We start from the raw sequence: 19,766 nt of genomic DNA, 5'->3' as shown, positions 1-19,766 counted from the left end.
TGAGAATCTATGTTGGTTATGATTAAGAGAAGGATGAGAATCAATATTGGTTATGATTATCCTTAAATCATTTGTTACATAGAACCTTTCATAGGTGATCTCTTTACTGCTCATTTCGTAGATCGTCACTTCTACGAGACAGTCTTCCCAACATTAGGGGGAGATAAAGACGTCAATGTTCCTGAAGAACGACGTGAATTATTGTGGACAACTCCCACTATGTCTCACTTAATTCTCCATACTGCACAGCCTGAAACTGTAATGTAACAGATCCTAGATCTCTAAAGCGATTCTCAAAGTATGCCGGATGCTTTTATCGCTTTAGCGAGAGTGACGAGATCAAATATACCAGTTGCAAACGTGCCTACAAAGATAGATGTACTTAACGTATGTCAAAACTTCATCCAAGAAGGATTGGACGCTAGTAATATGGCCGATCATAGAACATTGGTGGCTAGCCAATCATATACTTCTACCCAGAAGTATGGTAAACTCATTGGTTCAAATGATTCACAATCCCAAAAAGAGGAGAACCACGACACAAGCTAGTGAAACTAGCATGAACTGGACCATCGCCTACTCATAATATCCAACGCATGAGGATATTCTAGATTACAAAAGCTCCCCGGAAGAGACAAATCCGCCTCCAAAAAATTGAGAGATTTCGGTCCACTATTGATAGGAGCATATTCATGCGACTTAAATGGCTTGTTCTCGTACATTTACGTTATGTTTCTTTAGTTAGTTTAGTTCTTTATGCTTCTTTTGTGTGTTTTCAGGTTCTAAGGGCTTAGGGAGCAAGAAAGTGCATTTTGAGGCTATTTGGAGCATTTTTGGGCATGGATTGGATAGCTTATCCATAGAGCCAAAGTTTGGACGAATTTGAAGGCCTTATTTTCACTTTGGACATAAAGCAAAGGGCCTAGCCCATTCTCTCTTAAACCAACCCCAAGGCCATGCATTTCCTTCCAACCCACAATCACTTCAAAGGCCATGCAAATCCATATTCAACACCTTAAACTACAACCATGCATCATTACACCACCTTCTCCATCTTTATTCCACATATAATTCACCTTAGCCATCACATTCACACACATGCCGTGCTTCCCCCTTTGTTCCCACCAAACACATGCACTCAAACAAAGCCAACCTAGCTAACCCTACATGCATTTTTTATTCACTCTTCATCATTGCATACATCACCAAACACTTCCATTGTTGCCGTGCCCTTCCCTTCCATTTTCTGCACCTTTCCTCCTTGAAATTCCACATGCTTTCATCATCATAACCCACCTACAATCCACCTAATTCACAAAGCTTTTTCCAACAAACAATTTCACCAAACACATGCACCAAAACCTTCAATGCCGTGGGATCCATTGCATTTCCAGCATTCCCCTTGTGCAATTCCAGCTTTCCACCCACTTTCCTAGCTATTTTTCAAATGCTTTGCAGCCACATTCTCACCCACTCTCTCCCTATATAAACCACACACACTTCATTCATTTGTCATTCATTCACTCCCCATTCAATTCACATCTCATTTTCATACACAACACACCACAAATACCTCCATTCTTGCCGTGCATATCCCTTCATTTTCTGCATATTTTCTCTTCATTCCAACCACTCCAACCACTCCTCATCCCCCAAAAACTCACCTTAGACCTTGTGCTACAACAACGAAGAAGAGAAGAGTGCCTAAACGTTCATACAATTCAAGTTTGAGTTGTTGGAATGTTTAGGTGTTTCTTTGATTTCAATGTTTAAATTCAATTTTCTTTGTTTTGTAATGGAAGAGAAGAGTGCCTAAACGTTCATACAATTCAGTTTGAGTTGTTGGAATGTTTAGGTGTTTCTTTGATTTCAAAGTTATGAGGAACTAAACCCCCTTTAGCTAGGGGGTGATTCGAAACTATGTTTATATTTGCAATTTGAATTGATTACGTTTGGTTGGAATTTCATAAGTTGTGGATTCAATTCGTTTAACTGTTTGATTGATAACTTATTTATGTATGTTCATTGAGATTGCAAGCTTAATTTTCATGCATAAATATGACGCTAGAATATAAGTGAATTTCACCTAATCGTTATGAATTTATATTCACAAGTAGTGGAGGTTGCTTATAAACAATCGCGTTAAACGAATTCTTGGCATAAGTTTCATGCGTATTCCATAGTAACGAATGCCTCGTCGATGTTTATGATTTCCGTTGAACTTAATGATCTTTGTTGAATGTCTCTATCATGCGTATTCCATAGTTAGGGATTTTGATTAAGAATAATTTGGTTGTAATGCGTATTCCATTCAATCCAACGAATTTAGGGAAATCTGAAAGTTAATCTAAGCGGATCTAATTAACTTGGAGCATTGAGTTTCACAACTTATCGAAAGACCAACTGAGAATCAATTTTGTATGCAAGTGTAACATGTGTGGAGAAGAACCCCTTGGCTATTCCATCATCCATATTTTCATCACATTCATATTTACATTTTGCCTTTAATTATATTCTGTCTTTTTAATTTAATATCGTCCAAACACATTTCCCCCATATTTCGTTGAGTCTTAATCATTCGTATTTGTTTTATTTTTGTATCTTTAAGCTTTTGGAGTCATAAACACTTGCAAATTCGTCTAAATCAAGTTCTAGCTTCTATTTGAGTCAATTTGATTGTTTTAGACAATTTGAGTTTTTCAAAGCCATTCTGAGTCATAGTAGTCTTGTTAAGAGTATTTTAATTTAGTTTTTATGTTTTTAAGTCAATTTAGAAGGTTTTAGCAAGCCCTCCTAATCCCCGGTCTAGAACGATCCCTCACTTATCCATTCTACTACAATTGTCAAACGAGGGTTTAATTTGAGTGTCAAGTAAATCTCGCATCAAATTTTGGCGCCGTTGCCGGGGATTAGCAACTTTGCTAATCCTTTGTCTTTATTTTTATATTTTTTTTTTGTTTTTCGTGCATTCTTATTTCAGATTCTTAGTTTGTTTGTTTCCTTGTTTTTTTTTTTTAGGTACTGTGTATGACTCGTAGCTCTCGGCCTATTATAGAGAACATCTCTGACTTTGACGGTGATTTTGAACGCACTTTGAGGAGAACGAGGAGTCAACAAGAGCCACCATAACCTCCACCACAACCTGGGCTTGAAGAAGACGAAGTAGGTGTAGAAGAAAAGCCCACGGATCAGATTTTTGAAGAAGAACAAGCCATGGCAGCAGATAATAGAACCATCAAGGAGCTTTCGGCCTCGGGTTTGGATAATGCATTGCCTCTTTGTATCCAATACCCCACGGCTGCAGAGGGGAAGACTGAGGAATTTGAACTCAAATCCAGTTTGTTACACCATATTTCGAAGTTCCATGGCTTGTCTATGGAAGACCCCAACAAACACTTGAAGGAGTTCGAGGTGGTTTGTTCGAGCATGACCCCCGTCAATGTGGACGGGAGTATATTGAAGATGAAGGCCTTTCCATTTTCACTTATGGACAAGGCCAAAGATTGGCTCTACGAACTAGCCCCGGGAACTGTGACTTCGTGGGAGAGTATGAAGCGTGCTTTCTTGGAGAAATTCTTCCCTACTTCGAGAGTGATTCTCCTACGGAAGAAAATTAGTGGTATTCAACAAAATCATGGTGAGACATTCCCGGCTTATTATGAGCGCTTCAAGGGCCTTGTAGCTTCATGTCCTCAACATCAAATGAAGGAGGAACTTCTCCTTCAATATTTCTATGAGGGCCTCCTTCCTATCGAACGTCAAATGCTTGATGCATCAGCGGGAGGAGCATTGGTGGACAAAACACCAAGGGATGCCAAGATTCTCATAGCCAACCGAGCGCTCAACGCTCAACAATATGAAGGAGTGGGTCAAAGGGAAGCCCCACGACAACAAAGTGTAAATGAGGTGAGTGATATTTCTGAAATTCAATCACAACTTGCTAATCTTACTTCTCTTGTTTCTCAGGTTGTGATTGGTCCAAAAGCACAAGAACACCAAGTTTGTGGCGTGTGCTCAATTCAAGGGCATCCATCCGACAAGTGCCCTCAACTAATCGAGAATGGTGGGTGGAAATCTGCCAATGCAATTGGTTTCCAAAGACAAAATCAAAACAACCCATACTCGAACACTTACAATGCTGGATGGAGGGACCATCCAAACTTCAAATGGAGGGAGCCACAACAAGCTGCCCAACAAGGAGGATTTAGGCCAAACCCCCCTGGTTTTTATTCCAAGCCGTATGCACCCCAACAACCCCAACAACCTTCGGCATCATCTCATTCAGGTACGTCCTTGGAAAGTGATCAAGCTATGCAATTACTAACCTCTATTTCGCAGGGGTTGCAAAATCAAAACAACCGGATAGCAAATAACGAGAAGGAGATGACGGATATGAAGAAACAAATAGGGCAGATTTCTGAGTTCCTTGGACAGATTAGAGAGCAAGGAAAGCTTCCTAGCTCAACCACAGTCAATCCAAAGGGAGGATTCGAATCCGCCAAGGCCATCACCCTAAGGGGTGGAAAAGAAGTTGGGACCGAGCCAAACAATCCCAAATCTGCCCAGAAAGTAGATGAAGAGACGACACAACCTGAGGCAGATCACCCTAACTCGGCCAAATCAGGTAATTTAAGTTCAAATTCATGTACTTCACGTCCTAATCTGCCCAATGTACCTTTTCCTCGCAGGTTCATGCAAGAAAAAAAGGAAGAAAGCGAGAAGGACATTCTTGAAACGTTCCGGAAGGTGCAAGTGAACATACCGCTTCTCGATGCAATCAAACAGGTTCCAAAGTATGCTAAATTCCTCAAGGACCTATGCAATACAAAGAGAAGAAGGGCAAACAAAGAGGTAGTGAAGGTAAGCGAGAATGTGTCCGCTGTTTTGCAACGTAAACTGCCTACCAAGTGCAAAGACCCCGGTAGTTTCACGATTCCTTGTGTGATTGGACATAATCGTTTTGAACATGCCATGCTTGATTTAGGTGCATCCATAAATGTCATGCCTTATTCTATTTATGTATCTATGAATTTGGGTGAATTAAAACAAGATGGTGTAATTATACAATTGGCCGATCGTTCTAACGCGTATCCAAAAGGAGTTTTGGAAGATGTGCTTGTGCAGGTGAACCATTTAATTTTTCCGGCTGATTTCTACGTCCTAGACATGGAGGATTCAGCCCATTCTACATCTTTGCCGATTCTCCTTGGTAGGCCATTCATGAAGACGGCCCGAACGAAGATTGATGTATACAAAGGCACCTTGACAATGGAATTCGATGGGGAAGTGATTGATTTTAATATTTCTGAAACTATGAGATATCCCGTTGATGACCATTCTTGTTTTTCCATTGATGTTATCGATTCTTTGGCGCAGGTATACCTTGAAGAATTGAACGAGGACGCCCTGGAAACAACCATCACTAAGGCCATAGAGCGCAAAAATGAAAGATTTGGGCCAATGCAAGGCCACGACAAGGAGGAGGAATTCTTTGCAATGGGTTCTAGTGAAGAAATAATTGAGGTTGTGGCAGCCCTTGAGTCATTACCACAACAATATGGTAAGGTTCCACTCTCACTTTCAAATTCAGTTTCCACTAAGATGCTACCTTCTGTTGTTCAGGCACCATCGCTTGAACTTAAGCCGTTGCCGGACCATTTGAAGTATGTGTTTTTGGGAGAAGGCGAAACATTGCCCGTCATCATTTCATCAAGTCTCACGGCAATGGAGGAGGAGAAGCTTGTGAGGGTGCTGCGAGAACACAAAACGGCCATAGGGTGGACTTTGGCCGACATTAAAGGAATAAGCCCTACCACATGCATGCACCGTATACTTCTTGAGGAGGCGACTAAGCCATCCCGAGAGGCTCAACGCCGTCTCAACCCTCCGATGATGGAAGTGGTGAAGAAGGAAATAATCAAGCTTTTGGATTGCGGAGTGATCTACCCTATCTCCGATAGCCGTTGGGTCTCTCCAGTTCAAGTCGTTCCCAAGAAGTCCGGAGTAACTGTTATCAAGAATGATGAGAATGAGCTCGTACCTACACGCATTCAGACTGGATGGCGAGTATGTATCGATTACCGGAAGCTAAATGCCATGACTAGGAAAGATCACTTTCCTTTGCCATTCATCGACCAGATGCTCGAAAGGTTAGCCGGTCATGCCTTTTACTGTTTTCTTGATGGATACTCTGGATATAACCAAATTGTGATAGCCCCGGATGATCAAGAGAAGACCACATTCACATGTCCCTTTGGAACATTTGCTTATCGTCGCATGCCATTTGGCTTATGCAACGCACCGGCCACTTTCCAAAGGTGTATGGTAAGTATATTTTCCGATTTTGTTGAAAAGATCCTTGAGGTTTTCATGGATGATTTCAGTGTGTTTGGGAGTTCATTTGATAATTGCTTGGATAATCTAACCTTAATTTTGAAACGATGTGTTGAAACTAACCTTGTCTTGAATTGGGAGAAATGTCACTTTATGGTGAAACAAGGTATAGTTTTAGGACATATTGTTTCAGAAAAAGGAATTGAAGTAGATAAATCGAAAATAGACCTTGTACGTCACTTACCCTCTCCTACTTCGGTTAGAGAGGTACGTTCGTTTCTTGGCCATGCAGGGTTCTATAGGCGTTTTATCAAGGACTTCTCCAAGATGTCCAACCCTCTTTGCCGATTGCTTCAAAAAGATGTGCCATTCAAGTTTGATGAAGAGTGTAATTCGACATTTAACCAACTCAAGGAGAAGCTAGTCTCGGCCCCCATTATTGTACCTCCAGATTGGAGCCTTCCGTTCGAGCTCATGTGCGATGCATCCGACTATGCATTAGGAGCTGTTCTAGGACAAAGAAGAGACAAGCGGCCGCATGTCATATACTATGCCTCTCGGACTCTCAATGATGCCCAATTGAACTACTCCACGACGGAAAAAGAACTTCTAGCTGTGGTTTTTGCTTTAGATAAATTCCGTTCATATTTAATTGGTACTAAAGTAATCGTTTATTCTGATCATGCAGCTTTGAGGTACTTGATCACGAAAAAGGAAGCAAAGCCGAGGCTTATCCGTTGGATTCTTCTTCTTCAAGAATTTGATATTGAAATCCGGGATAAGAAAGGAAGCGAGAATGTAGTGGCTGACCATTTAAGCCGAATGATCCACGAGGAGCATGAACATGCCGTACCTATCCCTGAAACTTTTCCCGATGAGCAGCTGCTATCCATTGAGGTAAGTGAACCATGGTATGCAGATTTAGTGAATTACTTGGTGGCTAAACAAATTCCAAATGAACTAAACAAGCACCAACGTGATAAGCTTAAAAATGATGCACGTTTCTATGTTTGGGATGACCCTTATTTGTGGAAGTATTGCTCAGATCAAATTGTACGTAGATGTGTGCATGATTCTGAATTTCACTCAATTCTAAGCTTTTGTCACACATATGCATGTGGTGGTCATTTTGGCACACAACGCACTGCCCTCAAGGTTCTAGAGTGTGGTTTTTATTGGCCGACTATATTTAGGGATGCTAGAACCTTTTGTATGTCTTGTGATCGTTGCCAACGAATGGGTAACATAGGAACCAAGGACCAAATGCCGCAAACCCCTGTCTTTAATGTTGAAATTTTTGATGTTTGGGGCATTGATTTCATGGGCCCTTTCCCTCCATCTTATGGTTTCACTTATATCTTGCTAGCCGTTGATTATGTTTCTAAATGGGTGGAAGCAAAAGCCACCCGTACTAACGATTCTAAGGTGGTTGCAGATTTCGTGAAAACTAACATTTTTGCTAGGTTTGGAATGCCGAGAGTAATCATAAGTGATGGAGGGTCTCACTTTTGCAATCGGACCATTGAGGCGTTGCTAAGAAAGTACCATGTCAACCATAAGGTCTCCACACCTTACCATCCTCAAACAAATGGCCAAGCCGAGGTGTCTAACCGAGAAATCAAACAAATTTTGGAGAAGACCGTTGGACCAACAAGGAGGGATTGGAGCTTACGTTTAGATGATGCACTGTGGGCATATCTTACGGCATACAAAACACCCATTGGGATGTCACCTTTTCGGCTCGTCTATGGTAAGCCATGTCATTTGCCCGTAGAGTTAGAGCACAAGGCACATTGGGCTGTGAAGACTTTCAACATGGACATAGATGCAGCGGGAGTTCATAGGAAGCTCCAATTGAATGAACTTGAGGAGATTCGGAATGAAGCCTATGAGAATGCCCGGATGTACAAAGCCAAGACCAAAGCATTCCATGATAAAATGATTTGAACCAAGACCTTCACAGTTGGGTAGAAAGTGTTACTTTTCAACTCTCGCCTACGTTTGTTTCCTGGTAAGTTGCGTTCTAAATGGATTGGCCCGTTTGTTGTTACTAATGTTTTCCCTCATGGTGCAGTGCAAATCAAAAGTTCAAGGACGCAGCAAGAATTCAAAGTGAATGGGCATCGATTGAGGCCCTATTACGAGATGTTTGAGGAGCATGTCGTGGAGGAGGTACCCCTCCATGCCGTGGAACCTAGTCAAGCTTAAACGGAGGTACCGTCCGGCTGCAAGACGTAAAAGAAAGCGCTACTTGGGAGGCAACCCATGCATTCAACAAAGGAAGACTTAGAAAGCACTCCAAATCCAGATTCCTAAAAAAAAAAAAAAAAAAACTCTTCTCTTTGTTGCTATTTCGTTTCTGCCTTGTTAGGTTGTTTAGTTGTTATTGTTTGTTTGTTTATTAATTGTGTGAGTCTATGATTGTAACATTGAGAAAATGTTTGATTTATTGATAGGCACTGCTAAACAAAGAAAGATGGTGCTTCACAAAGGTTGTTTGCTTGAGGCCCCACTACGTGGCTTTACTCTTGAAGCGGAAGGCGTAGGAACAGAAGGCATCGGAGCGGAAGGCGTAGGAACGGAAGGCGTCGGAGCAGAAGGCATCGGAGCGGGAGGCATCGAAGATAGAGCATTCCAGGCCTCAATACTTGGCCAAGCGCTGGATGAGCCAGGAAAAAGGTGCCTCTGGAGGAAAGATGAAAACCTTTGACGGTCACAGTGAATCCGACCTTCAGACTCTTGCAGCTCATCAAGCTTCCTCTTCATGCCCGTCGAATAGTTGTTTGCAAGCACGTGCAAACTTCTATTCTCATACTTCAGCTGCTGGATCTCTTGCTTGAGACTTTCCACCTCTGCCATCAATGATTCCACCTGACGGGAGCAGGCAAGCAGGCGTTGGCCCATGTTGGACACAGAACTCGCACACTGAACACTAAGTGCGAGGGACTCTTGAACGGCCAACTCATCGGACCGTCCTGACAGCAGCCTACTATCTTTCGAAGTGAGGAGGTTCCTAGCTACTATTGTAGCTGTTGTGGCGTCCTGCATCACGGAGTCTTCACCTGTGAGAGGACCGTTAGAAGAAAAGAAAGAAGGGCGCCATACGTTACCTTGACGCGGTGCGCCCGTATCACTGCTAAGGCTCAATTCCAAGCTAAGGTTCGATGAGTTTGCCATTTTTTTTCAAAAGTGTTCAAAGAGATGGGATGGAGTTAAATTTCAAAGGGCCGGAGTCGATTTTCAAGAATGGGAATTCTTCAGAGTGTGTGTGTTGGGGTGATTGATAGCTCTATAAAAAGCCAAGGCGACGCGTCCCCCGATTCAAAGAGCCAGATTTTCCGGCGTAATTTAGGCGACGCTTTCTCGGCTTTTCAGAAACACGTGGAGGCCATCATCGCAACTACACCTCTTTAGCCGACAAGCGCAAAGTTCGGCGACGCTTTCTCTGCTTTTCAGAAAACGCGTGCAGCTTTGTCAAAAGGAGCCGCATCCGCACTACTACGTGTCGTTCAGAAAGCAAAGGGGCGTCGTTCAGAAATCGAAGGGGCGCCTGCTCAGAAATCGAAGAGGCGTCGTTCAGATATCGAAGAGACATTTGTCGACAAGGGTAAAAACACAGTACCACCACTTGATATTTTCTCTATATATGTCGACCTTCGTCTTTTATGGCAAGGCAAACCTGAAGAGAATGCCCAACTCTCCCTCACCTCTGAGGGCGCACTCCCAGCAAAGCCTTTCGAAATACTCAATTCTTTCTTCTTCCCCAAAGATGATACCAGATGCCTGGAGTACATATGACCCAGGAGGAAACAGCACAACAAATACATGTGCTGATTCATTCACCGCTTCTTCAAAAGCAAAGGTATCTCATATCATCAAGGTCAAAAGCAAAAGTATCTCATATCATGCTCTTTCCCTGTCTTTTTCTTTGTCCTTGTTCTTACTCGCATGGCAAAGTAAAAGAAGCAATCAGCCGGCACTTGGAGTCAGTCTTCCGATCTGGAGCCAACTGCCTGGGATCTATTCCTGATTGCTTACCTAGCGTTGCTCTCGAGTAGTCATCTTCAACGGTTAATACACTTCCGGAGAAGGGACCACTTCTGCAAAGGGGAGCGAGTAAGGCAAGTGAAAATGATACATTGAAGCATGTGGAGACAAACATAGGCTGAGTTATCCTCCAACCCTTTTCAATACGAATTGGAAAGATTGAACAAAGAAACAGATAAAAGGGATAAGCTCAGACCTTCGGGGGAGACCAAAAGAACCATCCTGCTGCCCAGTTCAAGAAGTAGCACAAAGGAAAATCAACGATGGGCAGAAACCAGTTCAAGAGTAAGCCTGTGGAATCACAAAGATCAAAAGCCTCAATGCAATTACCAAGGAGAATATGGAATTTACACTCTATAACCAGATTTGCGTCTCTAAACTCTTCTCTTTGTTAATTACATTCTGCCATGTTTAGTATGTTAAGTGTTTTTTGTGTATTTACGTATGCTTTGTGTGAATCTATGCTTAAAACATTGAGGACAATGTTTGATTTAAGTGTGGGGGGGTAACTAAGTATGTTGATGCAAATTCGTTGAATTTTATCACCCATAACTTCAAGTGTTGTTCCTTGCTGTTTTAAATGTTTTTAAGATGTTTTTAAACTGTTTTAGCGTGTTTTGTTTTATAACTCCGAAAATCACATAAAAATTTGAAAAACATTTTTTTGAAAAGCCTAAAAAGAGTGTTTTGAGTTGTTTTTGTGTCTTAGGGAACCTTCCAACGTTATGATGAGGATTTGGTTTGTAATTGCATGACTGTTAAAAAAAGTTATAAACATGGATGAAAGTTTGATTTACTCTTGGTATATGTTTAGTTATGGTTATAATGTATGACTTCACATGCAATCATAAAAGAAAAATTCGTTTTTGTAACATGCTTGAAGGAAGGAACTCATAATAACGCTACATCCCTGTGAGACTCGAGCCATTACCTTCTTTGGAGAGTTATTTTCTGTGATTCTTTGTTTTCTAAAGTTGTTGCATGATCTCATTATTCCTTGCTTGGTTGCTACTTAGAATGCAATTGTATCATGATAGAACTAAATGCTAGAACTTATATCCGTTTCATTCAAAGCATGACATTGAATTGCATAACATATATCAAGATGAAGTTGTGTAGTTGCCACCATAGCCAAATAGCCTTACTTCCCATATTTCGTATATGTTGTAAGTTTTAACCCCGTTGAGCCTTGTTTAGCCCATGTTCTTTGTTAACCCATATCATCCTCACCTAGCCTAGATTAGGACCATCCGTACCCTTGTTCTTGAAGCATAGTAAGCATGACGGATAATGAATTCCTTTTGATTAATATGTTGCAGAAAATAAGTGTGGGGGAAGGGATTTTTTTTTTTTTTTTTTTTTTTTTTTTTTTTTTTTGTGTGTATGTATGTGCCTAAGTCTTAAAGGAGGCACGGGAAAAAAAAATGTGAGAAAAAGAAGAAGAAAAGAAAGAAAAAGAGTGAAAATAAGTGAGAATGGACTCACAAGTGTGATTGTTGAAGAAAGGGCCCAAAAAAGTTGAATATGGCCCTAAGTTTTGTGACTTCCCCTTGGGTGTTCAAAGTTGACTTCTGCGTTCTAAAGGGAATTCTAAGTACCTAATTCAATACTTTGCTCACTATTGCTTTAAGAACCTTTGTTCTCCATACTCCTTCTTTGTTATCCAAACACCCCAAGCCCCATTATAACCCGTGACTTCAATCTTGAGTGTTATGTGTTTCAATTTGTGGAGTTTGAACTTGGTATAAGCTTATGGTGTCACTGGTTCTCGCATCTAAGTAGTAGCATTCCATTCATGAGATCATATCTAAACATGCTTATTAACTCCAGAAATTACTTCCTTTGAAATACATATATGTGAGTGTTCGTTTTTATGTTTACATCAATCTTCTCACATATAACTAGTTTAGGGTGTGTAGTCAGAAAATCTGTGTGAAAAACGAGTGCATATCTTGTAAGGATTTGAGCAAATTCTCTAAGGCATGTTACTACATTCAAAACATGGTTTTAAATGCTTATTTGTGAAATAATATGTGGTGACTATGAGTAAGAATGTACTTAAGTGTGAAGATGACAAAAATCTATGGGACTAATGATTTTTAACTTGTCATGTGCATTGGAAATCCATTAGACAATTGTTGGAAGGTGTAGGTTGTGTTTTGTTCGTTTTGTCTAGTTACGTGTTCTTTTGTTGTTTTGTTTTGCTCGAGGACTAGCAAAAGATAAGTGTGGGGGTATTTGATAGGAGCATATTCATGCGACTTAAATGGCTTGTTCTCGTACATTTACGTTATGTTTCTTTAGTTAGTTTAGTTCTTTATGCTTCTTTTGTGTGTTTTCAGGTTCTAAGGGCTTAGGGAGCAAGAAAGTGCATTTTGAGGCTATTTGGAGCATTTTTGGGCATGGATTGGATAGCTTATCCATAGAGCCAAAGTTTGGACGAATTTGAAGGCCTTATTTTCACTTTGGACATAAAACAAAGGGCCTAGCCCATTCTCTCTTAAACCAACCCCAAGGCCATGCATTTCCTTCCAACCCACAATCACTTCAAAGGCCATGCAAATCCATATTCAACACCTTAAACTACAACCATGCATCATTACACCACCTTCTCCATCTTTATTCCACATATAATTCACCTTAGCCATCACATTCACACACATGCCGTGCTTCCCCCTTTGTTCCCACCAAACACATGCACTCAAACAAAGCCAACCTAGCTAACCCTACATGCATTTTTTATTCACTCTTCATCATTGCATACATCACCAAACACTTCCATTGTTGCCGTGCCCTTCCCTTCCATTTTCTGCACCTTTCCTCCTTGAAATTCCACATGCTTTCATCATCATAACCCACCTACAATCCACCTAATTCACAAAGCTTTTTCCAACAAACAATTTCACCAAACACATGCACCAAAACCTTCAATGCCGTGGGATCCATTGCATTTCCAGCATTCCCCTTGTGCAATTCCAGCTTTCCACCCACTTTCCTAGCTATTTTTCAAATGCTTTGCAGCCACATTCTCACCCACTCTCTCCCTATATAAACCACACACACTTCATTCATTTGTCATTCATTCACTCCCCATTCAATTCACATCTCATTTTCATACACAACACACCACAAATACCTCCATTCTTGCCATGCATATCCCTTCATTTTCTGCATATTTTCTCTTCATTCCAACCACTCCAACCACTCCTCATCCCCCAAAAACTCACCTTAGACCTTGTGCTACAACAACGAAGAAGAGAAGAGTGCCTAAACGTTCATACAATTCAAGTTTGAGTTGTTGGAATGTTTAGGTGTTTCTTTGATTTCAATGTTTAAATTCAATTTTCTTTGTTTTGTAATGGAAGAGAAGAGTGCCTAAACGTTCATACAATTCAGTTTGAGTTGTTGGAATGTTTAGGTGTTTCTTTGATTTCAAAGTTATGAGGAACTAAACCCCCTTTAGCTAAGGGGTGATTCGAAACTATGTTTATATTTGCAATTTGAATTGATTACGTTTGGTTGGAATTTCATAAGTTGTGGATTCAATTCGTTTAACTGTTTGATTGATAACTTATTTATGTATGTTCATTGAGATTGCAAGCTTAATTTTCATGCATAAATATGACGCTAGAATATAAGTGAATTTCACCTAATCGTTATGAATTTATATTCACAAGTAGTGGAGGTTGCTTATAAACAATCGCGTTAAACGAATTCTTGGCATAAGTTTCATGCGTATTCCATAGTAACGAATGCCTCGTCGATGTTTATGATTTCCGTTGAACTTAATGATCTTTGTTGAATGTCTCTATCATGCGTATTCCATAGTTAGGGATTTTGATTAAGAATAATTTGGTTGTAATGCGTATTCCATTCAATCCAACGAATTTAGGGAAATCTGAAAGTTAATCTAAGCGGATCTAATTAACTTGGAGCATTGAGTTTCACAACTTATCGAAAGACCAACTGAGAATCAATTTTGTATGCAAGTGTAACATGTGTGGAGAAGAACCCCTTGGCTATTCCATCATCCATATTTTCATCACATTCATATTTACATTTTGCCTTTAATTATATTCTGTCTTTTTAATTTAATATCGTCCAAACACATTTCCCCCATATTTCGTTGAGTCTTAATCATTCGTATTTGTTTTATTTTTGTATCTTTAAGCTTTTGGAGTCATAAACACTTGCAAATTCGTCTAAATCAAGTTCTAGCTTCTATTTGAGTCAATTTGATTGTTTTAGACAATTTGAGTTTTTCAAAGCCATTCTGAGTCATAGTAGTCTTGTTAAGAGTATTTTAATTTAGTTTTTATGTTTTTAAGTCAATTTAGAAGGTTTTAGCAAGCCCTCCTAATCCCCGGTCTAGAACGATCCCTCACTTATCCATTCTACTACAATTGTCAAACGAGGGTTTAATTTGAGTGTCAAGTAAATCTCGCATCAACTATGATAGCTTAAATGATGTCTGGAATAAGAATAAGATGATAATCAATGATGTACCATATGCAGCAGCTACTGAGATCAAGTTGACTAACGACATTGAACCATGTTTGGTTGAAGAATGTTGACGTTGAACAAATTAGTCAAACTAGAATTAAGCAATCCAGGTCAAACTTGATTCACTTGCAAAACAAAAAGTATTAAGGCCTGTAACTCCTACACCACCACATATGAAGTTTGTTTGCTACAAGTGGGATTTCGTAAGGAAGCATAATGAGAATAGTGAAATAATGGGATATAAGGCATGCCTTGTAGCGCAAGGCTTCGCTCAACGCCTAGGATTGATTATGAGGAGACTCACTCTCCCGTAATGAACTTTATTACATTTTGCTACCTTATCAATTTGGTAGTTCCTGAAGGACTTACACTGACTGGATTAAATAGTTCTAAAACACAAAACACCCTTTCGATTTGATTGAGGTTCACTCTTAATATTCAAGCAGTTCAGGCGGATGTGGTATAACCGTCTAAGTGAGTATTTGATAAGGTAAGGATATGTGAACAATGAACTATGCCCATGCGTGTTTATTAAGAAGTCACATTCCATATTTGCAATCGTTACTATTTATGTCAACGAAATGAATCTCATTGGGACTTTTGAAAAGTTTGAGAAAACTATTGTGCACCTGAAGATGAATTTGAGATGAAAGATCTTGGGAAAACTCGATACTATCTCAGCCTGGAGATTGAGCATTTGTTCCGATGGAATTCTTGTCTATTAGCCGAACTACTCCCAAAAGGTATTGCATTATTTTAATGAGGATAGACCAAGCCTTCAAGTATTCCTAGGTCATCAGATAGCTAGATGAAAAACAAGATCATTTCCGTTCTAAAGAGGATGAGGATGAGGTTTTGGAGCCTAAATTTCCATACCTAAATGAATGGAAATTGACTCAACACTATGTAAATGACAATACAAATAGAAGTACCACATTGGGATATGTAGTTTTTGGCTTTGAACCTTCCATATACTGAATTACTATCAGATTTACTTGGCTAATCAGTTAATGTGATGTCTTGAACTGTTCAGCCGTTTGTGTATACCAAGACAATAATAATCACAGAATACCTTCTAGACATCTCGTGGTTGCTCAATTGTGTTCATTTCGGCTATGAACAATTCCTAGTTTCTCATAGGAACGGCCCCATTCCACACTCAAGATAGGTGACTTGCCATTAAGAGTATCTTGCAATACCCCACTCGGACTCCTAAGTCTTTCAAGCTATAAGAAGCATTGAAAGTATAAAGCTTAACATAATCTCAATGGTAGGTAGCACTGTTATCGTCACGAGACATGTGTAGAAGGAGAATATATCTCTGTAGTGCTACTTCGAGTTATCATAATTTGGTTATCCCTTTTGAACCTAGATCTTAGGACTTCCAGTCAACTAGGTTGGGTTTCCACTATGACTACACAAATTACAACCCTTGATGATACAACTTACCCTCTAGTCAAACCTTTAAAATTGGTACCATTAGGTTGACTATCTACAATCTATGGCCGTCACACACTTTATATCCATGCATGGAAATAAATTCATCCAAGAGTAGTTGTTTCCTATGTCAAGTCCTTCAAAACATATGTTAGGATTTATAAAGTAATTTGCTAATGATCTTATTTCTTGATTTTTTATGTGATTTAATATAGCAATTAGACTCTACTTTTTCTAACAATAATTGTATTCGAATCAGACTTGCTCCATTTGTAAAATCATGATCCCACAATATGTATGAATTTCAAGAAATTTGGGTAAAGAATTGGGTTTGGTGTAAAGGTGGGTGGAGGTGTCTTGCTGATACCAAATTGTCACATCCCGGCCTGGGTCCCTACCACATCCCAGGCTCAACTCACGATATTGTCTGCTTTGGGCCTTAACCACGCCTTCACAGTTTTGTTTCTGGGAACTCACACGAGAACTTCCCAGTGGGTCAACCATCCTGGGATTGCTCTTGCGTAAACTCGCTTAACTTCGGAGTTCCAATGGAACCCGAAGCCAGTGAACTCTCAAAAGGCCTCGTACTAGGTAGAGATGGGAATATACATATAAGGCTTATAGGATCCACTCCCTTGGGCGATGTGGGATGTTACACTTAAACATTGATAAACGTATTCATTTTCTATTGATGACACATTATTTAGTTTGCAAATTTAGTTTACGAATTTAGTCTACCTAGCATTTCTTATATTATAAACAAGACTTTTGTGTAAAAAAGGAAAAAAAGCATGACGTACGCGGATCACTAGCCTTGAAAAATATTAAACTAATGAGAGAAATATATATATAGTCCAAATATATATAGTCCAGGAGTTGGCATTGGTCGTTGTCTAGTATATATATATATATATTAAACTAATGTGTGGGTTAATGAATGCCCACACAGTAATATTGACTAGGGAAACGAATGAGGATTGTATTTTCAAAAGGTGTGTGTGCTGTAAATTTGAAGGTGTAATTAATACGCTTGTTAGAAGTTGCTTTATAAATAGAGCGCTCCGTGTGCTATCAAAATAGACTGAGAAGAAGAAAAGATCAATAACATCAGTATCTATCCGTCTCTCCCTTTTTATTTGTCATCCCTTTGTGTTATAGTTACAGTGTGATATTTTACACCTGCTTCGCTCCTGTCACTAGTAAAGGTTATCTCTCTAACTTTTTCCTATTTATAACACGTTACCAGCACGACTCTCTAACCATTTCTCATTTCTCTTCGCTGAAAGAAAAAAAATGTTTCCTCTAAGGATTTTACTGTTTTTCTTCTTCCTCTGCCTCACCTGCTGGATATACCCTTGCAAAGAACTGTTTACACCATGCCTGCTTCAGTTCTCAACCTAACAGCTACTTATATCTTTGATTTCTTCTTTGGTGTAGCTCCTGACTACTAACCCAGTGTTTATTTATGTTAATTTTACTACAATCCAAGATGGTGTGATACAATCGCCCATCTTGAACTGCAAATTTATTCTTATTGCAATCTAAGATGATACGGTATCATCACTTATCTTAGACTGCAGATCTAATTTTACTGCAAATTTTAGGTGGTGAGATATAATCACCCACCCTGCTATGCGTATTTAAATTTTCCTGCTACTTGATTAGTGCAAAATAATCGTCTATCCTATTTTATGAGAATTGTCAAATCCTGACCCGGGCCCCCACCACATCCCGGGCTCAACTCCATCGTAGCATGATATTGTCCACTTTGAGCCCCGACCACGCCCTCACGGTTTTCTTTTTCCGGGAACTCACACGAGAACTTTCCAGTAGGTCATCCATCATAGGAATGCTCTCGCGCACTACTCGCTTAACTTCAGAGTTCCCATGCAACCCGAAGCCAATGAGCTCCCAAAAAACCTTGTGCTAGGTAGAGATGAGAATATACATATAAGGCTTACATGATCTACTCCCTTGGGCGATGTGCGATATTACAAGAATGGTGTGGTAGAATCGCCCTCGTCCTTCATCATGTAAATCTCGAGCAGAATTTCAAGTGCTTATCATTTTGGCCTGAAGATCAAAATGAAAAATTTGTAAGAACCAAAAGTTCTAACACTACATACCTCCATAATACAATTATTACAAGTTCTTACACATCTCAGTTTTCTTTCAGAAAAGAAAATGACGAACTTGGCGAAACTTGATTTTGTTGCCCTGGACATTACTGGGAAGAGCTACCTTACCTGGGTAATTGATACTAAGATCCATTTGGAGGCAGGAAATCATGGAGAAACAATCAAGGAGGAGAATAGTGCATCTTCTCAAGATCGGGCGAAGGCCATGATCTTTATCCATCGCCACTTTGATGAAGGACTAAAGAGCAAGTACCTAATGGTTGAAGATCCGTTAACTCTCTGAAAGGCATTGAGAAACAGATACAATCACCATAAAATGGTGATTCTTCCAAAAGCTCATTATGAGTGGACTCACCTAAGGATCCAGAATTTCAAATCAGTGGCTGAGTACAATTATGTGATGTTCAGAATTAGCTCCCAGATGAAACTCTATGGGGAAACCATCACTGAGGAAGATATGCTGGAAAAACTTTCAGTACCTTTCATGCCTCTAACGTGCTCCTACAGTAGCAGTATAGAGAGTGAGGTTTCACTGAATACAACCAGCTGATACTTGTGCTCTTGGTAGCTAAACAAAACAATGAGCTTCTGAAAAAAAATCATTAGTCCCAACCCACTAGATCTGTACCATTCCCAGAAGTGAATGTTGCTTCTCTCAAAGTGAACGCCATACCCTCTGGTGGCAATAACCATAAACAAGGACGTGGCCACAGGCGAGGACAGTGGAATGGGAAAGGCAAAAATCATGGTGTCCAGTTTCACAACTAGGTTCCAAGGCATAATTCAGGCCCGAGCTTCAAAAATGTAAATCGTCACGAAGGTAAAGCTCATATGAACAATGCTCCCATAAACTCTAAAGGAGCCTGCCATAGGTGTGGTGGCAATGGGCACTGGGCATGTACTCGTTGTACCCCAAAACATCTGGTCGATCTATATCAAGCCTACATAAAAAAGAAGGGTGTTAACACCAATTTTCTTGACCAGGCTAAACTAATGGTTATACCTGATCCAGTGTGCGACTTATCAAGGCAGTTGAACACAACCCACTTAGATGTCTAGGACTTCATTGTGGAAATGAGGAATGAAGTGTACCGGTCCGACTGAATCATTTATGTTTGTTGTATTGAACTTGCAGTTTAAAACTAGCATTTCAAATTCAATAAAGGTGGCATTTAAATTTCCTATTATAAATTGCTTTTAACCGTGATCCCTTTTACTCAAAAAGCATGGATAAAAACTATGGTCATTCTCAAAACATGAGAAATGGCGGAGATATTTATCTTGCAGACAGCGCAACCACGGATACAA

At 40.0% G+C, this 19,766-nt stretch overlaps 1 protein-coding gene across 1 annotated transcript; it reads left to right on the top strand.

Moving 5' to 3' along the window:
* The first annotated feature begins 429 nt into the window (after positions 1 to 429).
* Positions 430 to 19,008, top strand: LOC148693492 (uncharacterized). Its single transcript, XM_088678029.1, is given in 7 exon segments — positions 430 to 487; positions 3,305 to 3,897; positions 4,708 to 4,872; positions 5,842 to 7,411; positions 7,916 to 8,480; positions 18,486 to 18,707; positions 18,867 to 19,008. Coding segments are annotated over 7 exon segments (3,315 nt in total).
* Positions 19,009 to 19,766: the final 758 nt, after the last annotated feature.

Source organism: Pyrus communis, chromosome 10 (genome assembly GCF_041283825.1).
Source record: "Pyrus communis isolate YQ-2024b chromosome 10, ASM4128382v1, whole genome shotgun sequence".
Taxonomy (NCBI): domain Eukaryota; kingdom Viridiplantae; phylum Streptophyta; class Magnoliopsida; order Rosales; family Rosaceae; genus Pyrus; species Pyrus communis.
This window is presented reverse-complemented; position numbering and strand designations above follow the sequence as displayed.